The sequence below is a fragment of the Xenopus laevis genome, chromosome 1L (genome assembly GCF_017654675.1).
Source record: "Xenopus laevis strain J_2021 chromosome 1L, Xenopus_laevis_v10.1, whole genome shotgun sequence".
NCBI classification, from domain to species: Eukaryota; Metazoa; Chordata; class Amphibia; order Anura; family Pipidae; genus Xenopus; species Xenopus laevis.
The window spans coordinates 18956521-18979031 of NC_054371.1; the positions used below are offsets into that span (position 1 = coordinate 18956521).

Consider the following 22511-nt stretch of genomic DNA (forward strand, 5'->3'; position numbering starts at 1 on the left):
ACCTTACGCAACCTCTGAGCATAACTTCAGATTTTAGTGAATTTGCGTAGCGCTAGTGAAAATACGCCTGGCGAAGTGCGGCGAAGCGGACGCTGGCGCAATTACACATCTTAGTGAATGTCCCACTCTGTTTGGCAGTACAACTGGTTTTAATGCAATAAAACTTGCCTCCAAGCCTGGAATTCAAAAACAAGCTCCTGCTTTGAGGTTATTGGGAGCAACATGAGCCACTGGTTGGAAATCACTGCCCTAAAATGTTAGACATAAACACAAAAGCTGAATTGTACTGGTGCAGATGATAAGTAGCTTCACACCGTCTTCTTTCCCTCAACTCCACAGCAGGAAAACCCCAAGCTTTATGTGATCAGAAAAAGGATCTAGCCTCAATTTCCACTCTCTTGGGTGAGGCTGGTGTCTTTTTATATGATCCCCAGGAAGGTCACAAAGATCCAGGAGATTCATTGTGAAAGGCAAATCAATGTTTTTGTCCATCTCATGGGACACATTGCCTATGGCTCCTGGGCTCTCCACAATGTGGATTAGGGGAGCAGGAGTAATTCCAACTCCCCTTTCATTGAGTAGGCTTAAGTTATACTGACTCATAAATCCTCCCCTTACCTTTGCTATGACTAAAGCCCCTGTAGGACAGAATGGGAGGGCTCAAGCCGGTATTGCAGCCAACTCTAGAAGGCCAGTGGGTTTTACCAGGAATGATTTGCAGAATGGCTTAATATTTCGGCATCACAACAGGCTGGGTGTTTACATAGCAAAAGCAACTTTATTTTATTTATGCTTTTAGCTAAAGATGCCATTTTTCTTCAGCCATATTTGCTTAATATTATACATCCACCATATTTGTGCCATGGGGAACCCATTCCCTATCAGCACGGAACTCTTTTGGCACCGCTTTTGTAGAAATAAGAGTTTCCAAGACCTCATGCCCTGAGCTGAAGCCCATCTCTGCCCCAAAAACACAGCACTTTCAAATAATGGAAAGATATTACTGTGAATAGAACGTTTTATATAATTTTACATGATATGTTCTGCAACGTCTATAACAAAAACATTCCTAGCAATCCGGTTCTGTCGTTTCTGGCAGTTGGTAAGTTCAGACTTTGGACAGGGTCAGTGAGACAAGATGAGCAGCCCAGAAATGGATCCCAGTTGGTCTGCACAAATAAATTATAGGAGGGTCCTCTTGATGGTCATTGGCTCATCTCACTCGCGGTCACTGTCGCTGCTCTCACTACTACTACTGCTGCTGCTGTGAGATTTCTGCAAGTCTTCCAGGGTCAACCTAAATGGACAATTCCTTCATTAAAGTCAACCCTTTATTTCCCAGCGAAAGAGTAAAAACAGCAGTGACATTATCTGAACAGACACAGAAAATAATTAAGTTAGTGAGCAGGCGAAAGCTTTATGTTATTCTGCCAAGAACTGACTAGACTTATCTCTGCTCACTAACTTCATTTTCTGACATCACAAGACTCACTAATTTAACTTTCTACAGTGTCCTGTCGGCTAAAATGAACAGCAGATGGAAATGTTGTTCCATCAACTGCGGAAATTCAACAATTGACATTAATTTATTTGTTTCATGGCTTTACGTTACCTTTAATGTTTTCTATTAAAATGAAGGCAGAGTATTCTGACATTTCCACCTGTGTCAACCTGATGGTAGATCCACCCAACCCGTCAGGAATATTTCACCAAAATTCCCCTGCCCTAGAACTCTTAAAGGGCATGTAAAGGCAAAAAAATAAAAGCCCACTTCTACTTTCTGAAATGAAAAATAAACCTATCTCCAATATACTTTAATTAAAAATGTGTACCGTTTTTATAAGAAACCTGACTTTATGCAGTGAAATTCTCCCTTTATTTACTGCTGTGGATAGGAATTGTCAGACGGTCCCTAACTGCTCTGCAGGGAAAATCATACTTATGTACAGCAGGGGGAGCCCCTGCCTTACTTCCCAGCCATGCAGAACTCAAGCAGCTTTGTTTGTTTCCCTGTAGAGCAGTTGGTGACTGTGTAGAGATTTTTGCCTTTACATCCCCTTTACTGTTTCCAACTCCAGCTGCAGGGACAAAGATCTTGGAGCCAGATTTAAACAGATAAACTGGGATTCTATTTGGAGGATTATTTTGCTGCAGCCACTGGTTCTGCAGAGTTGGAGAAAGTTTGTATAAAACAATACAAAAACTATAAAATCCACATTAGATCACATGACAACACAGGACCCAGTGCAGTCTGTATATTCTGATTATTAATCAGTCTTGCTGTATCGGCTTCTGGCAGATATTATTTGACTTGTGCTGTTTTGATCATTTATGACGATCCCTAAGCAGCCCAGACCACACTGAGCATGTGCACAGTCTTAGTCTTGCAAAGATGTGTAACAAAGTTACAAGATGGTGACCCCCTGTAGCCAACTTTGAAAGCATAAATCATTTGTTTGATTAGACTTGTGGTGCAGTAAGTTCATGTTTATATTTAGTATACAAAATACAGCATTTCTAGCCTTATTCTATTTTAAGACTTTCCTTCCCCTTCTTTGTTTGGTTTGTGCTTCTGCAGGAAATACCATTCAGTCTGGTCACAACCTCCTCTTTATATAACAAAACTGCCACATCCATTTCCTGCCAGACCCCATATTTACATCCCTCCAACCACTGCCTCTGCAAACTTAGATAAAAATATAAAACAAGTGGTTTCTCACCTCTGCTCTTCAGAGACATTAAATTCCTCCATGACACGCTCTGCTAGCTTTCCTGTGTTGGGGAGGCTGAAGCCAACTGCCAACTGCACCAGACTAATAGCCAGATTGGTATTGGCGTCCATCTTGGCTCTGCTCAAGAACTCGTCTACGACCTCCGTGCTGACAAAACAAAAACATACAATGAGAAAGTCCACATGGCTCTTTGCAATTTGTAATATTACCACTGCAACGGGCTGAGCGGGTTAGTCTCTGGGAATACCTGGGCACTCGATGGTTTGTTTTGAAACGCTGCAGCATTTTCCTGCAAAAAACAACATTAAACGGAATCAGCCCATGTATCAACAATGATTTTATATATATATGTTTAGAAGAAGCGGCTCAGATTAAGGCTCTGTTGTCATATGAACGTCCCTCAAGTATCCCGCCACGTACAGGAAGTTAGGGTGAAGTTCACATTCAGCTCCCATGATTCAGCTGAGGTCCGTACCCCTGCGCCAATCATCACAGCCACTTAAAGGAGAACTAAAGCCTAACTAAAGAAGTAGGTAGAAATGTTGAACATTATGTTTTGTGCTTCTGTACCAGCCCAAGGCAACCACAGCCCTTTAGCAGTAAAGATCTGTGTCTCCAAAGATGCCCCAGTAGCTCCCCATCTTCTTTTCTGCTGATTCACTGCACATGCTCTGTGCTGCTGTCACTTACTGAGCTTAGGGAGCCACTCACAATATACAGTACACATAGAATAGAAATGTCACAATATAAGGCTGATTAGTAATTAATACAGATAATTACTACATGGCAGCACAGAAACCAGTGCAATTAGCATCAGAATTTAATAATCAGCAAACCTGTAGCATCAGCTTATATTACAGGGGAAGCTCATTTTCTGCTGGATAATTAGTGACGAGCCCTAAGCTTAGCTTCTCAACAGCCAATCAGAGCCCACTGAGCATGTGAGTGTCACAGACACTTTCCAAGATGGTGACCCCCTGTGACAAGTTTGAAGTCCTGGATCATTGCTGCTATTGACAAGCTGAAACTTTAGCCTCGTGCAATAAGTTCACTATATAAAATATGACATTTTTAGCCACATTCATTTCTAGGGTTTAGTTCTACTTTAACAGTTCTTGTAGTGCCCGAGCTGCAGGGTCCTTACCAAGCCTCCTCTGTTCTTCCAGCCCTTGCCAGCAGGACGGATATGTTGCCCAAGGAGGCAGAGGACCACTCCAAGACTATTCGCACGCGGTCCCTCACCTCATACAGAGACTTTATATCCAGAGCAGTGTCGGCAAAAGCCGCCTGAAGCTACACATGGGAGGAAGAGGTGAAGGAGAAGGAGTTAGTTACAACCATAGTATCCTAAGAGCTATGAGGATGCTAGATCAAATCTTGGACTGTAATAGAGGGCCCCAAACCAAAGTCTGAAGTCAATGCAAAGTGTGCATTAATGGAGCCTGAGCATTCAGAGATAAGTTCGCAAACACAGCAGGAATCCACAGGGACGGTGCAAGGAGGAGTAATGATCTCACCTCTGCTGGTTGTACATCTCTGGCCATCAACTTCAACACTTCCTCCACCAACTCAACTTTGTTACTGTGTCCAATCTGTTTAATGTCTGAAAAAATGATAGATCATAATATAAGCATATTCGTCTCAGGCTCCCAAACTGAAGGGGTGCTTAAAGGTCCCTGCGGGGGTTGGCGAGCATCATCTGAAGCAGTGCTGTCCAACTTATTACATATAATGAGCCAATAGTAGGTCATATAACATGTTGGAGGGCCAGACTGAATTAAAATGATTCATACAGTGAAGTCTATGGAGCCTGTGAGCAGACTGGGGGCCAGAAATAATCCTTTGGAGGGCCACATCCGGCCCATGGGCCTCCAGTTGGACAACCCTGATCTAAAGCATAGCTGAATGTAGCTGGGAGGGATACGAATTGCTGCTGGTACTTACTGGCTAAACTGGATTTACGTAAAGGAAAATCAGCCACAAAAGATTTTTATTTTTACCTTTCCAGATCTGAGGGATCAAGTCCAAGCGATTGTCCATGTCAAGAGCCTGCAGAAGGTCCAGCATGCCTCTGGAATTGGGGTAATACAGCTAAAAAAGGAACATTGTAATCATTACGCATTTTTTAAAATAAAAAAAAACTGTTAAAGTGGTACCTGCGATAACATGGACCTACCGAGGGGATGAGCTCTCTGTACCACTTCAAGATGACGTCGATGTTCTCCATCATACACAGGAGATTAAAGAACCTGCCACTTTAAACAGAGAGAGGGTGACAATCAGCAGACGACAGGGTGACAACCTGTGTGTATTAGGGATGCACTGAATTTGGGTATCGGTCAGATCTCCAGTCCTTCATGAAAGATTCAGCCGGAATACCAAACCCTAATTTGCATATGCAAATTAGGGTCTGGAAAAGAAAACATTTTTCTACTTCATTGTTTTGTGATGAAAAGTCGACTGAAAAAGGTCGAATCCCGAACGGAATCCTGGATCCGGTGCATCCCTAATACATATTAGTGGCTTATAGCTTAAAGGGGAAGGAAACCTAGTCGGCGCAAACCCCCCACCCCGTTTGTTGCCCCCCCTCCCTCCTCCCCCCTGGCCTACCCGTCCCGCTGGGCAAATGCCCCTAACTTGTTACTTACCCTTCTGTGCAGGTCCAGTCCAGGGAGTTCACAGATGACAACTTCTTCCACGCGATCTTCTTCCTGCTGTGAACGGCGTTTTGGCGCATGCGCAGTAGGATCAGTTCGCCGGTACGATCTACTGCACATGCGCGTGACTTTTGGCGCATGCGCAGTAGATCCGTACCGGCGAAATGCTCCTACTGCGCATGCGCCAAAACGCCGTTCACAGCAGGAAGAAGATCGCGTGGAAGAAGTTGTCATCTGTGAACTCCCTGGACTGGACCTGCGCAGAAGGGTAAGTAACAAGTTAGGGGCATTTGCCCAGCGGGACGGGTAGGCCAGGGGGGAGGAGGGAGGGGGGGCAACAAACGGGAGGGGGGGTGGGGGGTTTGCGCCGACTAGGTTCCTTCCCCTTTAAGGCATCTCACAGGAGGTTTATGTAGAGCCACAATCCGAAACAAAAAACTGCAATGAAACATGAATTTACTAGTAAGTGCTCTGCAGGTAGAAGTCTCCCATTAGTCCTCTGTTATCAGCAGTCTGTTGCAGTGCGTGCAGTCGATAGGCCAGCTCAATGTCCTTCAGATCCAAACACTAAATTAAAAGAGAAGAGCAATGTCTTACTGCCTGTCGCCCAGAGCATGGAAACCTGCGCACTGGTCTTTACTGCCTCATTTATAATTACACTTGTCCACCAATCAGGGCACAGGAATTGTAGCCTGCTCCACAGTGTGCCAGGGAATTCTTATGTGTATCCCCAGCAAAAGTCTTTAATTTGTTTTCAAGGGAAGGGGATAGAGAACATGCAAACAAAACATGGTTCACAGTTAGAAATAGGTATTAACACGTGGGGTCTGCAATAAATCCTTTCAGATGGAAGCACCAAAGGGATAAACTGTAGGATCGTCTTCTACATATTCTTACATTCATATAATAGTAGGGATTTTGCCTTTTTGAGCAGGATTCGGCCGAATCCTTCTGCACGGCCGAACCCTAATTTGCATATGCCGGGGGTTCGGCCGAATCTAAAACTGTGGATTCTGTGTGTCCCTATATAACAGTAGAGGTGTCGTCCTATCCAATTATAATGACATTCTACCCAGCAGGTATAAGTATCAAAGACCGGGGAGCTCTATCAAGTTAACACCGAGCCATGGGCTCAATATTTATTTAAATTTATCTGGCCACCCGCGAGCCATATATGTGAGTTTAAAGGATAAGTAAACCTTAAAAATATGTGAATATAAAGAGGGTGTAAAAAAAATAGAGGGTGCTATTCTAAGAACTTTTGCAATATACATTCATTTTTATTTTGTTTTTATTCCAAGATATTAAAGGATACATGTGCTGTTAATATGAATTAATTTTTTTACAACAGCGCCACCTGCTGGTTATTATCTGACCAGTCTGACCAGTAAGAAGTCAAGGGCAGGTAAATGATCTTATATAAATTGATTCTGCCCCATAAAATGATGGGCAGGTGAGACCAGACAGTGGTGACATTCCTAAACTGATCAATAATTGGGTCAATATTATCTGGATTATACGAGTCGAGGTCTGAGGAGATCGTCTGGTACATCCATTTAATGCCTCTGGTGCATCCTTCATTACAGAGGTGGTTCACTTTTAAGTCAACTTTTAATATGTTATAGACAGACTAATTTTAAGCAACATTTCAACTGGCCTTCATTATTTCTTATAGTTTTTTAATTATTGACATTCTTCTTGGGACTCTTTCAAATTAGGGTCACTGACCCCATCTAAAAACAAATGCTCCACAAGGCTACAATTGTGTTAATTTTTATTACTCATCTTTCTATTCAGTCCTCTCCAATTCATATTCTAGTCTCTTATTCGAATCAGTGCATTGTTGCTAGGGTAATTGGGACCCTAGCAACCAGTTTGCTGAAACTTCAAACTGGAGAGCTGCTGAATAAAAAGCTAAATAACTCAGAAACCAAAAATAAAAAATGAAAACCAATTGCAAATTCTCTCAGAATATCACTCTCTACATCATACCAAAAGTTAATTTAAAGGTGAACAACCCCTTTTAACTGAATATTGCTCTTACTGGTAACCAGCCTGGGAAAACTGGCCACCTCTGTAAGGAACGCCAATAAGCTCATACTTTTGACTCTGATCAATTTTCCCTTATCTCCACTTACCACTCTCATCGCATTTGTGAAAAAATACACTGAAAAAGAAAGAAAAATTGGATTAGTTATGTGGAACATACAGTAAGCGCAGAAGTAATAATGGGGAAAATAAGGGAATAATAAAAAGGAAGTATTTTCCCTGTAAACCATTTAACAAATACAGTGGTTATTTAATGTTGGGAAGCTGACACTAAAAGTAACTAAAGGGGTGGTTCACCTTTATGTTAACTTTTAGTATGTTATAGAATGGCCAACTTTTCAATTGGACTTCATTATTTAGTTTTTTTTAATTATTTGCCCTTTTCTTCTGACTCTTTCCAGCTTTCAAATGTGGATCACTGACCTCATCTAAAAACAAATGCTCTGTAAGGCTGCACATTTATTGTTATTGTTACTTTTTATTACTGATCCTTCTATTCAGTCCCTCTCCTATTCATATTCCATTCTCTTATTGAAATCAATGTGTGGTTGCTAGGGGAATTTGGACTCTAGTTACCAGATTGGTTAATACGTAAATTGAAGAGCTAAAATAACTCAAAAACGAAATAGTGCAACCTTCAAGAATAAAAAACAAAAAACAAACTGCAAATTGTCTCAGAATATCACTCTCTAAATCATAATAAAAATGATCTCAAAGGTGAACAATCCCTTTAAGGATAGTAATAAACCCAAAAACCACAGGAATACAGAAAGGCAGCCCAACAAAGAGAGAGGCACAAGGGTTTCCATATGCCGGGGAAATATCAGGTCCATGCGAACTACAGGAGAAACTAAATGAGAAACTACAGGAGAAAGTACAGGAGAAACAAGGTGCTCAGTATTTACCATCATCTGGGTCCCTCAGGGTGAAGCTTCTCCCTTCGATCTCATCCAGCACCTCAGAAAGGATTTCAGTCTGTCCTCTTGGAGATAGAGCTGACAAATGACATGAGATATGATTAAGTACATGTTCTCACAGCTGAGGGGCGTATTTATACTATTATTTACATCTGCCCCGGAGCATTTGCTTTCTGCACCCTTCATTAGGGCTAAAGAACAAGTAATAAAAACGTATAAATTCTCGTGTGCCTGATCCAACCTGCATCAGTCCTTCTCTCAAGGATTGTAGCTCAGTCTGGCATCTATTTCATGCAGAGAGTCTTCCGGCCACCAACCACACGTCGGCTAACCGGACAGACCGAGCTCTGCACTCAGCTCCCATTATCCAGCTGAGGTCGGTACCCCTGCGCCAATCATCATTGCTGATATTCCTGTAGGAAGAACTGGTGGGACTTGAACCCTTGTCGCTGTGTTTGCAGCATGATTACTTATCCACTCAGCCACCGGAATAGCTGCACGTTTTTGATGCAGAGCTGCTTAATTATGGTGTACTCATTACCGACACCTGTGGCCCAATGAGGTACTGCACAACAAAACATGTATAGATACAAACACACACAGTTACATAGTTAAATTGGGTTGAAAAAAGACAAAGTCCGTCAAGTTCAACCCCTCCAAATGAAAACCCAGCATCCATACATACACCCCTCTCTACTTTTAATTAAGTTCTATATACCCATACCTATACTAACTATAGAGTTTAGTATCACAATAGCCTTTGATATTATGTCTGTCCAAGAAATCATCCAAGCCATTCTTAAAGGCATTAACTAAATCAGCATCACAACATCACCCGGCAGTGCATTCCACAACCTCACTGTCCAGACTGTGAAGAACCCCCTACGTTGCTTCAAATGAATGTTCTTTTCTTCTAGTCTAAAGGGGAGGCCTCTGGTACGGTGATCCACTTTATGGGTAAAAAGGTCCCCTGCTATTTGTCTATAATGTCCTCTAATGTACTTGTAAAGTGTAATCATGTCCCCTCACAAGCGCCTTTTTTCCAGAGAAAACAACCCCAACCTTGACAGTCTCCCCTCATAATTTAACTCTTCCCTCCCTCTAACCAGTTTAGTTGCACTTAGTCTCTGCACTCTCTCCAGCTCATTTATATCCCAATTAAGGACTGGAGTCCAAAACTGCACTGCATACTCCAGATGAGGCCTTACCAGGGACACATCTTATATTTTGCATGTCTAGGAAACTGCTTTGTTATTCCAATGAAAATGGCCTATATTTCCCACCTATATGGGAAATCAATGCCCCTCATACCTATGTTTAGTGCTTTCATGTCATTTATAGTCTACAGAGCCAGCCCTCTGGCCATTGTGCCGCATTTCCGTAAGCTCTTCAAGACAGCGTTGATGGTCAGCAGGTTGGGTCGGACGTTTTGTTGCACCATGTGCAATAATTATGTGGAATCAGTTAGTAGATATTGCTATAGCATGATACACAAAGATTGCACCCGGCCTCATATTCGCTTAGTAAAACCTGCCATCACTTCCCTATTGGCTCAGCAGGAATATCAGGAGAAGTGACTGATATCCTGGGTACAGCAGGACATGTGACTATTCTCATGGCAGTTAGTTCACCTATACCTGCCCAAAGCATTCTGCCATACAACGCAAATTCTTCAGGACATGGTCTCCAGGTACCATCATTCTCATAAGGATAACCTTAAAAATAAGTGAATGTAAAATTGATGAGGATGCTATTCTAAACACTTGTCAATTACATCCTTTATTTATTTTTAATTCCAAGATATTAAAGGATACATGTACAGTTAATATCAATGAATTTTGTTACAACAGCGCAACCTGCTGGTCATTTTCCCACCAGTCTGACCAGCAAGTAGTCAAGAAAGTTGTCAGGAGAAAGAAAGAGGCTGCTCTGATGTTCTTCTGCTTAGGAAAGATTTGAGAAAGGTTTCTAATTTTTTTCCTAAGCAGAAGAACATCAGAGCAGCCGCTTTCTTTCTCCTGACAACTTCCTTGACTACTTGGTGGTCAGACTGGTGGGGAAATGACCAGCAGGTGGCGCTGTTGTAGCACAATTCATTCATATTAACAGTACATGTATCCTTTAATATCTTGGAATTAAAATAAATAGTGAATGCACATTGCAAAAGTGCATAGAATAGCAACCTCATTAATTTTACATTCACTTATTGTTAATGATTACTTATCCTTTAATGTGGTTTAAACATAATACTCCCATACAAGCCAATACTTCCACTGTTTTCAAAGTTCCAAATGAATAGATTTCTGTTTTGACAACAGACACTGGCTTTGATTACAGGGTGATGGTGCAACTCCTTTCATTTGCATTAGAATCGAATTTGTTGTGTTTATGCGAATGAATGAAGGTATTACCCTAGATGTACATATTCACGGAAGGAATATCCTACACAAGACAAGCAATACACTCACTGTTTGTAATCAATATTCAGGCAAGAGGATAAATATTCTGCGCTCCTCCAGTACTAGGAATCCATGATGGCTGCTGCTTAGATAGCAGAATTTTTACTTTGCCTTTAAGGGCAATGAGAAATGGAGCAATTTCAGTTCCTTAACGAAAAACTATAGCCCCAAAATGAACACTTAAGCAACAGATAGTTTATATCAAATTAATTGGCATATTAAAGAATCTTACCAAACTGGAATATATATTTAAGTAAATATTGCCCTTTTACATCTCTTGCCTTGAGCCACCATTTTGTGATGGTCTGTGTGCTGCCTCAGAGATCACCTGACCAGAAATACTACAGCTCTAACTGTAACAGGAAGAAGTGAGGAAGCAAAAGACACAACTCTGTCTGTTAATTGGCTCATGTGACCTAACATGTATGGTTTGTTTTGTGTGCACCGTGAATCCTACAGTCCCAGGGGGCGGCCCTTGTTTTTTTAAAATGGCAATTTTCTATTTATGATTACCCAATGGCACATACCATTAAAAAAATATATTATTATGAATATGGTTTATTTACATGAAGCAGGGTTTTACACATGAGCTGTTTTATGCAATGTCTTTTTTATAGAGACCTGTATAGTTTTCCTTTAACAGCTTAACTGTTGCTTCCCATTGATACAAGCGGCAATTGGCTAGAATCATGGGTGCGCCTCCCTTTCAGGTGATTTATGCATGAATAAAAAAATAAAAATAAAAAAAAAAATAACTTACCTCCTTTGTAAAAGACTCCCAGAAGGTGATTGTAAGTGCCCAGACTTGGTTCTAGAGAAAAAGTAATAACATATACAAAATAGTGACTGATATAAAGAAAATGCCAATAAATACACGTCTTGCCAGCTCCAGTGACATTTGATTTTACAGTTGAGTGCAGTCACAATCATAAAAGATGCAATCTCATTGGTCAAGAAGCTGTAGAAGAAATCAGATTTCTTGAGGCAGAATTAGGCTTAACTATCGTTTTATATCAATATTATTATCGTTAATCACAGACGACCAATGAAAACAATTAAAGGTTCTCTCTCAAGGATTGTAGCTCAGTCTGGCGTCTATTTCATGCAGAGAGTCTTCCGGCCACCAACCACACGTCGGCTAACCGGACAGACAGAGCTCTGCACTCAGCTCCCATTATCCAGCTGAGGTCGGTACCCCTGCGCCAATCATCATTGCTGATATTCCTGTAGGAAGAACTGGTGGGACTTGAACCCCTTGTCGCTGTGTTTGCAGCATGATTACTTATCCACTCAGCCACTGGAATAGCTGCACGTTTCTGATCCAGAGCTGCTTAATTATGGTGTACTCATTACTGACATCAGTGGCCCAATGAGGTACTGCACAACAAAACATGTATAGATACAAACACACACATCTTGTGTTCTGCAATTGGGCCTATATTTCCCACCTGTATGGGAAAATCAATGCCCCTCATACCTATGTTTAGTGCTTTCATCTCATTTATAGTCTGCAGAGCCAGCCCTCTGGCCATTGTGCCGCATTTCCGTAAGCTCTTCAGCACAGAGTTGAAGGTCAGCAGGTTAGGCCGGACGTTTTGTTGCACCATGTGCTTCAGCAGCTCCTGTATATAACACACAGAACTGGCTAAGGCAATGCTTGAGCGTCAATGTGTGATGTGGTGTCTGTACATGCCTCCCCCCCAAACATTCACTGCAGGAAAACGTACCACAATCAGATCCCACTTCTCATTGTACTTCTCTTTCATATCAGGAGCTGCCAGTATCAATGCATTGAATGTCTGCACATCCGCTGCAGAAAAAAGAGCAAATTGCTGTAAATTTACACACACGCACACAATCTAGCATTTAATAAGACAGAATTCATATTCAGAGTAATTCAGAGCTGTGTTTCTACTTAATATTAAAGGAAAACTAAACCCTAAAAATTAATATGGCCAAAAACTTGTCACAGGGGGTCACCATCTTGGAAAGTGTCTGTGACACTCACATGCTCAGTGGGCTCTGAGCAGCTGTTGAGAAGCTAAGCTTAGGGCTCGTCACTAATTATGCCTGAAGCCTTTACTTCCCCTTTTTTAAGTCTTATGTGTAGCCTTACCTGTCAATCTGTTGTTCATCAGGTCGGTGTACGTGTTGAATGCTTTGTTAGAAGATCCGTACTGGAAAGCAGAGATATAGTTAAAGGTTCTGTGTCCAACAGCAGTTGCCAAATAATTCTCTGCATGCAACTCTGAATTACCTTGACCATTCCCTGGATCAGGGTGCAGAATGAATGAGCGTTCCTCTCAGGCATCAGATTGAATATCCGCTCAGCGTTGTTATTCTCTCTGGAAGGAGAACAAAGAAACATGCAAGTTTATGACTTTTTGCTTGAGTGCAGGGGAACAGACATGTTATTAAGAATATAAAAGCCACATTGCTCTGCCTTTGACACTGCTGCTGCATGCTTATATTTGGTCCCAGTTCAACCATACTGCCTGACCATATACACCAGCTCCGGGGACAGTTTTGTAACTATGTTTCTTTGATGAGTGTATCTTAATTTGGGAGCAAAATTTGCTAACTGTTGCACTTTAATCCCATATGAGTAGACTTGTGGACTTTACTTGGTCTTTAATGCACCATGTTTAATTTTTAAATTATACTCTGTTATGTTCACCTTCCAACACTTTTTTCAGTTCAGCTGGTTTCAGATAGTTCCCCAGAAATAGACTTTTTACAATTACTTTCTACTTTTATGTGTGACTGTTTTTCTAATATTGAAGTGTAAAGTTTCATTATTCACCTTCTAAACAAGCTCTGGGGGGGGGGGGGTCGCCGACCCTGTAAACTGTTCTAAATTGAAACATTTAGTTGATACATTTCTTATCTTTGTCCCTGCTGAGCAGAACCCCTGAGTTTCTTTAAAGGCAGCTGTTAGAATTGATACAATAGTTGCTGATACTCCAGAGCTGCTGCTGAGAAATGGATCAACTAATGGAGCAAAATTGGAAATTCCCATGAATTACTGAGCTGCCAGACTGAAACACCAGAGACAGGAACATTCAACTTTAAACCTCGATTTTGGAAAAACTGTACAAAATAAAAGATGGGAATTGAAAACAATTGAACTGGAAAAAGTGTATGGAAGGTGAACGACCCCTTTAATGGTCACTTCTTTAAACGAATTGTGCACCGATGAGCGGTTTGCTTGACAAAGGGGTTTTCAGCCCAAAACGTTGCACTCTGCAGTAAACTAACAAGGCCTTGCACTGCCAGCATCACCTCTATGTGCGACTTCTTTGTTTCCCCCGACAGTTTTGACAGACCACCCTGTTATATCACAGTTGATTTCTTTAAACATTGGCCACCTTTTGAGCACCTTCATTTAGATTACAGGGAAGGAGATTTCATCATCAGATCAGCAAAGGAAGGGTTACTTTAATGTAACTACAGTCTAACAACCAAGAAAGTTATCTATGCGCAACTATTGGTGGTTGGGTGCCTTTTTACCACAAACAAATATATGTACTTATGTGTATGCAATAAAACCTGTATTTGAAAGGGTTGAACTTGGACTGATGTCTCTTTCATCATCTCTTACTATGGAGCTGAAGAAGGAGAAATATACACAAACAGTCACAAAACATAAAAATGGCTCCATGTGAATTGAGTTTTTTACCTCCAAGAACCAAGAATTTCAGAGGCTTTTCGATACTGTCCTGGTCTTTTCTTGGAGTCTTCTGTTTCCTACAAGGCAATGGAATGTTTACTTGGGATAAACAGGTACAATAATGATCATCACAGTAATACAGAGCTTTATTAGCCCAGGAGGACACTCACTTGCTGATCTTGATCATCTTGCTGATTCTGTTCCGATGTCTGAATGTCCCGAGTGGGTTCCCTGTCCCCATAGAAGCAAATGAGATCCAGTAGCCTGTTTGTTGTCTCTAGGGAAGGTGCTGTTCCTTGGGTGGGCAAAATGAATACAAGAGACCATATATAATCTACAGATTAGCTAATTCCCTATGGGACATACTGTAATGTATATTCTTATAATACACAAAAGCCATGAATATCTATATATATCTATATCTATATATATAAAGCTGGAAATGGAGATCGCACTCACAGGTCTTAGAAGTGTTTAAATGTCTTTATTCAGTGGACGATCGCTGACGTTTCGGCTGACACGACAGCCTTTCTCACTTTGAGAAAGGCTGTTGTGTCAGCCGAAACGTCAGCGATCGTCCACTGAATAAAGACATTTAAACACTTCTAAGACCTGTGAGTGCGATCTCCATTTCCAGCTTTACATTCAAACTTCAACAAGGACTGCACCCAGGCATAATTGATGACATTTTCATGAGTGCCGGTTTTTCCCTTCAATATATATATATATATATATATATATATATATATATATATATATATATATATATATATATATATATATATATATATATATATATATATATATATATATATATATATATATAGAGAATATCTTAAAAAAGTAAATTATATCCTTATAAACAGTGAGTTCTGATGTCATCCGTTATAAACGGTGAGTTCTGATGTAATTTCTGTCACATGACTCACTGAAATTTGTGTAGTATAATAAATAAAGTACCCCCAGTTGTAAAATATGAGGATATTAGAGGTTACCTCGGAGTTCCATGACCTGTATAAAAGCACTCGTCCTCGTGCTTTTATATGGTCATGAAACTCCTCTGTAACTTATAATATCCTTATATTTTACAAGAGGGGGTACTTTATTCACTATATAAACAGTGCATTTCTATGTCAGGAGCACTCGCTCGTTCCTCCTTTCCCAGTCTTGGCGTCTTTGCTTCCCTCTCTCCTTCTTCTGTTCCCCCTCCATCTCCAGTCTTGCACCCTCTGTCCCTCTTCAGTCTTGTACCCTCTGCCCTCCCTCCATCAATCTCCAGTCTGTTTCACCCCCTCTTTCCCTCTCCGTTCAAACCCCTACCCCATCTTCCACCCTTCGTGTCTCCTGTCCCTTCCGCCACTCATTAACTTGAAGCAATAGAACATGCATGGCCAGGATGCCCAGAACTTAGTCAGATAAAAGGAGAAGAAACATGCAAATATAACTCATGTACAGAGGGACTACACAATAATAAAATGAAAAACCACAAAGGGAACAAAAAGGAGAATAGACTGAAGTGTTGCATTGTAGGATAAAGTAGAGCAGAGAATTCCTTGAAGATGCTGCACATAGAAACACTGTAGATTATAATGAATAGTGTGACAACATTTGTAAAGATATTAGAAGTCACCTAGGAGTTGTGACCTGTATAAATGCACAACAATTGTGGTCTCTCAATCGTTGTATAAAAATGTTGTAGAAATCATTCTGCTATAGTCTAATAATATCCAATGCAACACTGACCCTAACTGGCCTCCAGGTTATGTACCCCACATCCACTATATTGGCACTAGCCTTATATTGTGGAAACACTCTCTTCCTTTTCTTGGGACCATATGGAAGAAAGTCAGCTTCCATTTACGAATATGTTTGAAATGCAAAAAAAAAAAAAAAAAGCATTACTAACCCCACCTGGTAAGTTTTCATTCGAAAGATTCCTCCTTCTAGGAGAGACACAATACCCACCAACCATAGTAAATGGAAAACTTGCGTGCAAAGTAAAATAATCTTCTATATTTACCTCCTTGTAGGAGCTGATCAAACAGATCAATAGACTCCTTGATCCTCCTTAGCTGAATGCGCTCCTTTAATGCCTCCTCACTAACGCCTTCAATCTGGGGCTGGAAATTCTCAGGCATTAAACACTAAAAAAAAAAAAAAAAAAGCACGTGCTTATATAGAGGAAAAACTGAGAAATTCAGAAAGTAAACAAAAAAATTTTATTATTGGAAGGTAAATGCAGATCTGAGGTATAATGCTTGCAGCCCTCTATGTTTTTTTTGCACTACAACTCCCAGCATCCTTCGTAAGTAGTTCTAGGAGCTGTGGTTCACACCATACCATTTTGATATGGTATGATGATATTCTTCAGGTACAGAGTGCGTCCTAATTCACTTACCGGAATGTGGGGCTCGGCTATGTCATTCTGAAAGAGCTTGGGGTGTGTGCCGATTATGTACTTGGCTGCATTTCTCCCAGACTCCTTGGATAATGAATATAAACGCTGCCAGGGAAAGAGATTAAAAAAACAGGGTCATCAATAAGAAGCAGTTTCAGTTATGGCAGCCAATAGGAGCTCAGCTTTCATAGCCCTTCAACCCTATGCATATAAAGAAGCAAAATTAAATATTAGAATGAAATATATAAATATATGTGTGTGTGCTTACAAACTCAGAGGATGTTTTCGGCACAAGAAAAGGATCATCTTGAAACATGTAATGTGCAGCTGTAGGGTCCTAGAAAAGAAAATACTAATCAATGAGAAGCTAATACAGGGATACACAGGGCATTGTAGGACCTGGAGGCATAAATGTCACTTACATGGCTGACTGTGTAGGCTAGAGCTTGCAGCACAGCGGTTTTGTCCCTAGACACAAAAAATAAAATAATATTAAAGGAATATGAAGTTATTGTTAATTAGCAAGGGGGAAATCGCCAATACAAAGTGCAAATACTCTGCATCCAGAACAGAATATAATAATATATTATGGTACAACTCATGGGTCTCTATAGGTACCATCCCCGGGTAGCACCTAATTGGCCAGGGACTGAACCAGCACAATTTTACTCCTGCTCCCAGGTGTTCCTCAAACACCTTTAAATACAGATGTCATTGTCTCACTTCCCCACCCCCCAAAGTACCCCAGGCTGCTTAAAGGAACAGTCCAGTGTAAAAATAGAAATTGAGTAAATTAAAAATGTTTCTAATATAGTTAGCCAAAAATGTAATGTATAAAGGTTGGAGTGACTGGATGTGTAACATAATCGCCAGAACACTACTTCCTGCTTTGCAGCTCTCTAACTCTGAGTTAGTCAGCGACTTTAAGGGGGGCCACATGTGACATAACTGTTCAGTGAGTTTGTAATTGATCCTCAGCATTCAGCTCAGATTCAAAAGCAGTGAAACAGAATGAAGTTCCAGTGCTCCAGCCAGTGCCGAGGCTGCCGTTGGGAAACCTTCAATAAAAAGTCACTTCCACACTGGCAAAGTCCGGGTATCTCTGCGCTAGGGTTGCCACCTTTTTAAAATATTCTTACCGGCCAGTGGGGGTGGCAACACACCAGGAGGTGGGATGATGCCACTGAGCGACGGGCGATGACATCATCAGACCTCCGAGAGAGTCTTTGGGAAGGATGAAGAGTAAGAGACTGGTAAGTTTTTACTGGATGAGGGACTTAAAAGAGAACTAAACCCTTAATGGAAAAAAACCCTACCCAACAAAGACCTAGCTGCTACCCCTGGTAAATGCCACTAACGCTTAACTTTCAGGGCAACTGAGTTCACAGGTGCCATCGTCCGGCACTTCGGTTTTCTTCCTTCACTTCGGCAATTTCCGTGACTTTCGGCACATGTGCAGTTGGCGAGAAAGATGGCGCCCATGAACTCTGATGCCCTGAATCTGCACCGAGGAGGTCAGTAAAGAGTTTGGGGCATTTATCCAGGGTAACACCTTGGCTGGGGGGGAGCAGGGAGAGGGGTCTATGTAGGGTTGGGGGGTAGGGTTTTTTAATTAAGGGTTGAATTGTCCTTTAAGGGGGCGGATCAGGCGATGCACTTTGGGGTATTACAAATTTACCGGCTACTACATTACCGGTAAATATGATACCTTTTTATACTTTTAATACCGGCCCTGGTCCTGGCAGGTGTTTTCCTGGCTAGGCCGGTAAAACGCTGGCCTGGTGGCAACCCTACTCTGCGCTAGAGTAACAACCCTGTGGGAATTGTATGTGCCCTATGCAACATGTGATGATACAGCCACACATCAACCAGGAGACTCACCAGGATTTTCTTCGTGGAATGTCTATTTCTTCATGACCTTAAAATAAACAATTACACATAGATATTAGTAAGAGCCAATCAAAGTGCTAAAATAAATATATATCTACACAAAGTATGCCAGGATTATTGTACATCAGGATTACTGCCTAAATTATTTATTCCAAAACATACTCATTTCCTGCTGAATTTTATTTAGTAAAAAAACAGCATCTGACTGGGGCTCCACCAGAGAACCGAACACCATGGTTCATGTCTCAATCAGATATAGAAATGGTAGAAGTTTTTTTTTTTTAATGGAACCGTGGTGGAAAGAGGGACAGGCTGATTAGCATTATCCAATGATAATAATAATAATATTATGAGCAAAGTTGGGAGGGAAGTATGAGAAAGGGAAGCCACACTTACTTGCTGCAGCTGCTTGGTGTCTGGCGCTTCCACAGAAATATCTACATGGGAAAGGGACAAATATAAATCAACAAAAGAAATGAAGATACAGTTTTATCCCTTACCCCCTAACTCTTTGGTGCAAAATGTTTAGTGCATCTCTCTACTTTACCGGCAGTCCAAATCAATGTCTCATACTGTAATAATCTGCTCTTTGCCACTGTTCCTTAGAATGTCACCTTCTAGCACCAGCAGAAGAGTTCAAGGAACAGTAACACCACAAAAAATGAAAGTCTTTTAAAGTAATGAAAATATAATGTAGTGTTGCCCTGCACTGGTAAAACTGGTGTTTTTGCTTCAGAAACACTACTATAGTTTATATAAACATGCTGCTGTGTAGCCATGGGGGCAGCCATTCAAGCACAGGATACACAGTAGATAACAGATAAGTACTACTATAGTTTATATAAACAACCTGCTGTGTAGCCATGGGGGCAGCCATTCAAGCACAGGATACACAGATAAGTACTACTACAGTTTATATAAACAAGCTGCGGTGTAGCCATGGGGGTAGCCATTCAAGCACAGGATACACAGTAGATAACAGATAAGTACTACTATAGTTTATATAAACAAGCTGCTGTGTAGCCATGGGGGCAATCATTCAAGCACAGGATACACAGTAGACAACAGATAAGTACTACTATAGTTTATATAAACAAGCTGCAGTGTAGCCATGGGAGCAGCCATTCAAGCACAGGATACACAGTAGATAACAGATAAGTACTACTATAGTTCATATAAACATGCTGCTGTGTAGACATGGGGGCAGCCATTCAAGCACAGGATACACAGTAGATAACAGATAAGTACTACTATAGTTTATATAAACAAGCTGCTGTGTAGCCATGGGGGCAGCCATTCAAGCACAGGATACACAATAGATAACAGATAAGTACTACTATAGTTTATATAAAAAAGCTGCAGTGTAGCCATGGGAGCAGCCATTCAAGCACAGGATACATAGTAGATAACAGATAAGTACTACTATAGTTTATATAAACAAGCTGCTGTGTAGCCATGGGGGCAGCCATTCAAGCACAGGATACACAGTAGATAACAGATAAGTACTACTATAGTTTAGATAAACAAGCTGCTGTGTAGCCATGGGGGCAGCCATTCAAGCACAGGATACATAGTAGATAACAGATAAGTACTACTATAGTTTATATAAACAAGCTGCTGTGTAGCCATGGGGGCAGCCATTCAAGCACAGGATACATAGTAGATAACAGATAAGTACTACTATAGTTCATATAAACATGCTGCTGTGTAGACATGGGGGCAGCCATTCAAGCACAGGATACACAGTAGATAACAGATAAGTACTACTATAGTTTATATAAACAAGCTGCAGTGTAGCCATGGGGGCAGCCATGTAAGCACAGGACACACAGTAGATAACCGTTAATCTGTGTAGTATACAATGGGATTCTTCAGTCCGTATCCTCTGTCTTACAAAATACACGCCATTATCTTTCCATTAAAGGTTCACCTTTAAGTTAACTTTTAGCATATTATAGAATGACCCAATTCTAAGCAGCTTTTCAATAGGTCATTTTGTTTTTTTTTTAGTTTTTGAATTATTTGCCTTCTTCTTCTGACTCTTTGCAGCTTTCCAATGGGGGTCACTGACCCCATCTATAAGACAAATGCCCTGTAAGGCTACAAATGTATTGTTATTGCTACTTTTTTTTTTATTACACATCTTTCTATCCAGGCCTCTCCTTTTCATATTCCAGTCTCTTGTTCAAATCAGTGCATGGTTGCAAGGGTAATATGGACCCTAGCAACCAGATGAAGCTGCAATTACAAACTGGAGAGCTGCTGAATAAAAAGCTAAATAACTCTAAACCACAAATAATAAAAATGATTGATAATTGCAGAATGTCTCATAATATCAATCTGTACATCATACAATAAAGGTTCACTAAAGGTGAACAACCCCGACAAAGAAGCAGAGACTTGTAGTTGAGCGGCAAGAGAGTGACAACTGTATAAAAGTGAGGCTATTTGGCTTAATGTACAGAAGAGTCAGGGGTGTAGGGACTGTGTCCTCTGTGGGAGCCGCGAGCACAAGGAATGAGCTGCATCTCTGCAGAAGTTAAACGCGATACAGAACCTCCAGTTGCCGCGGAACTACAACTCACTACAAGCTTCAGCTCGCACGCACCCCTGTCCCCACAATACCTCAGTAACGTCCCAGTACAGCGCACAGAACCAAGCCTCACACAGGGAGCCGCCATGACAGTCAGAAGCTTCAGCGCCAGGACCGAACCAATCGCAAACAGCTGCTGTATTCCTCAGAGCGATACCCACTACCCTATTGCTGTCAGTTACTTCTGTCTATTGCACAAAAGGGCAGGCGCCATAGCACAATACTACTGGGTGCAGAAACCAATATGTAGTTCTAAATACATAAATATATCTCCCCCCTTGATGGGTGCCGAATGGTATATTCCGGTTCCGTGTTTGCACGTGGTTACACTGCCCTTGGAAGGATACAAGGTTACCACGTGACCAGCTTGTCACATTATTCTTCTTCCCTCCTCTTTGGTGGAATCTGTATATAGGGACGATTATACTGCACATTATAAGCTCCCAGTTACTCTTCTCCTTTATTTATACACGGTGTGTAAGTACAACAATAAAGAGTTGCCCAATGATAGCAAATACAATTGTAAGTAGCAGCCTAACTAGAGGATACTGGGATACCCACAGCAAATTCATTGTAGGGCCCCCAACATATCCAGAGGTTGTCTTGTTTTACCAATATAAATTGAAATGATTAATGAGGGCCTCGTGGAGCCCCTGTACCTCCTGGGTCCCCCTGGCAGCCATAGGGTCGGCTTCCTCCTGGCCGGTATTTTACTGGCCTGGTCGGTAAAAATAATGGTTGATCCCAATGTTACTTATAGGGAAAAAAGATAAATATATATGAAGAGCAGTATTTTTTTCCAGAAAAGGTGGCAAATTTATAATAACTCTAACAAAAGCCCTTGGCCCGCCCCCAATCCGCTCAAAATGTTCCTTTTCTCCGCCTTCTGGCCATCGTGTGTAGTGGCTCCACCCCCTTTTAGGTCACGGCCTGGCCCTGTTACATCATGTCTCACCCCTTTTGTTCCCACCCCCACCACCGGCCAGTGGAAATCTGAAAAGGTGGCAACCCTCAGGGCTGGAACTAGGGGTCAGATTTACTAAAGGGCGAAGTGACTAATGTTAGCAAAAATTCGCCAGCGTGATTTCATTTAGTTACTTTGCAGGTTCACTAACGGTGCAGGCGTAACTTCGCCAGTGGTAATTC

At 41.3% G+C, this 22511-nt stretch overlaps 1 protein-coding gene and 3 non-coding genes across 4 annotated transcripts; all 4 read right to left on the reverse strand.

Moving 5' to 3' along the window:
• Positions 1–1000: 1000 nt before the first annotated feature.
• ptcd3.L (pentatricopeptide repeat domain 3 L homeolog) lies at positions 1001–21454 on the reverse strand. The gene is given in 24 exon segments (NM_001096445.1): positions 1001–1297; positions 2721–2879; positions 2980–3021; positions 3877–4025; positions 4250–4335; positions 4733–4823; positions 4909–4987; positions 5850–5956; positions 7528–7556; positions 8344–8433; positions 11575–11625; positions 12292–12436; positions 12542–12624; positions 12931–12991; positions 13072–13159; positions 14494–14561; positions 14655–14779; positions 16505–16628; positions 16883–16987; positions 17151–17219; positions 17305–17350; positions 18764–18800; positions 19169–19209; positions 21398–21454. Coding segments are annotated over 24 exon segments (2010 nt in total). The 5' UTR covers position 21454; the 3' UTR covers positions 1001–1218.
• Positions 3094–3231, reverse strand: LOC121396263. Its single transcript, XR_005962925.1, has one exon. It is a non-coding gene; the product is annotated as a small nucleolar RNA SNORD94 (small nucleolar RNA).
• On the reverse strand, positions 8623–8763 carry LOC121396269. The gene has a single exon (XR_005962937.1). It is a non-coding gene; the product is annotated as a small nucleolar RNA SNORD94 (small nucleolar RNA).
• LOC121396265 lies at positions 11893–12033 on the reverse strand. The gene has a single exon (XR_005962934.1). It is a non-coding gene; the product is annotated as a small nucleolar RNA SNORD94 (small nucleolar RNA).
• Positions 21455–22511: the final 1057 nt, after the last annotated feature.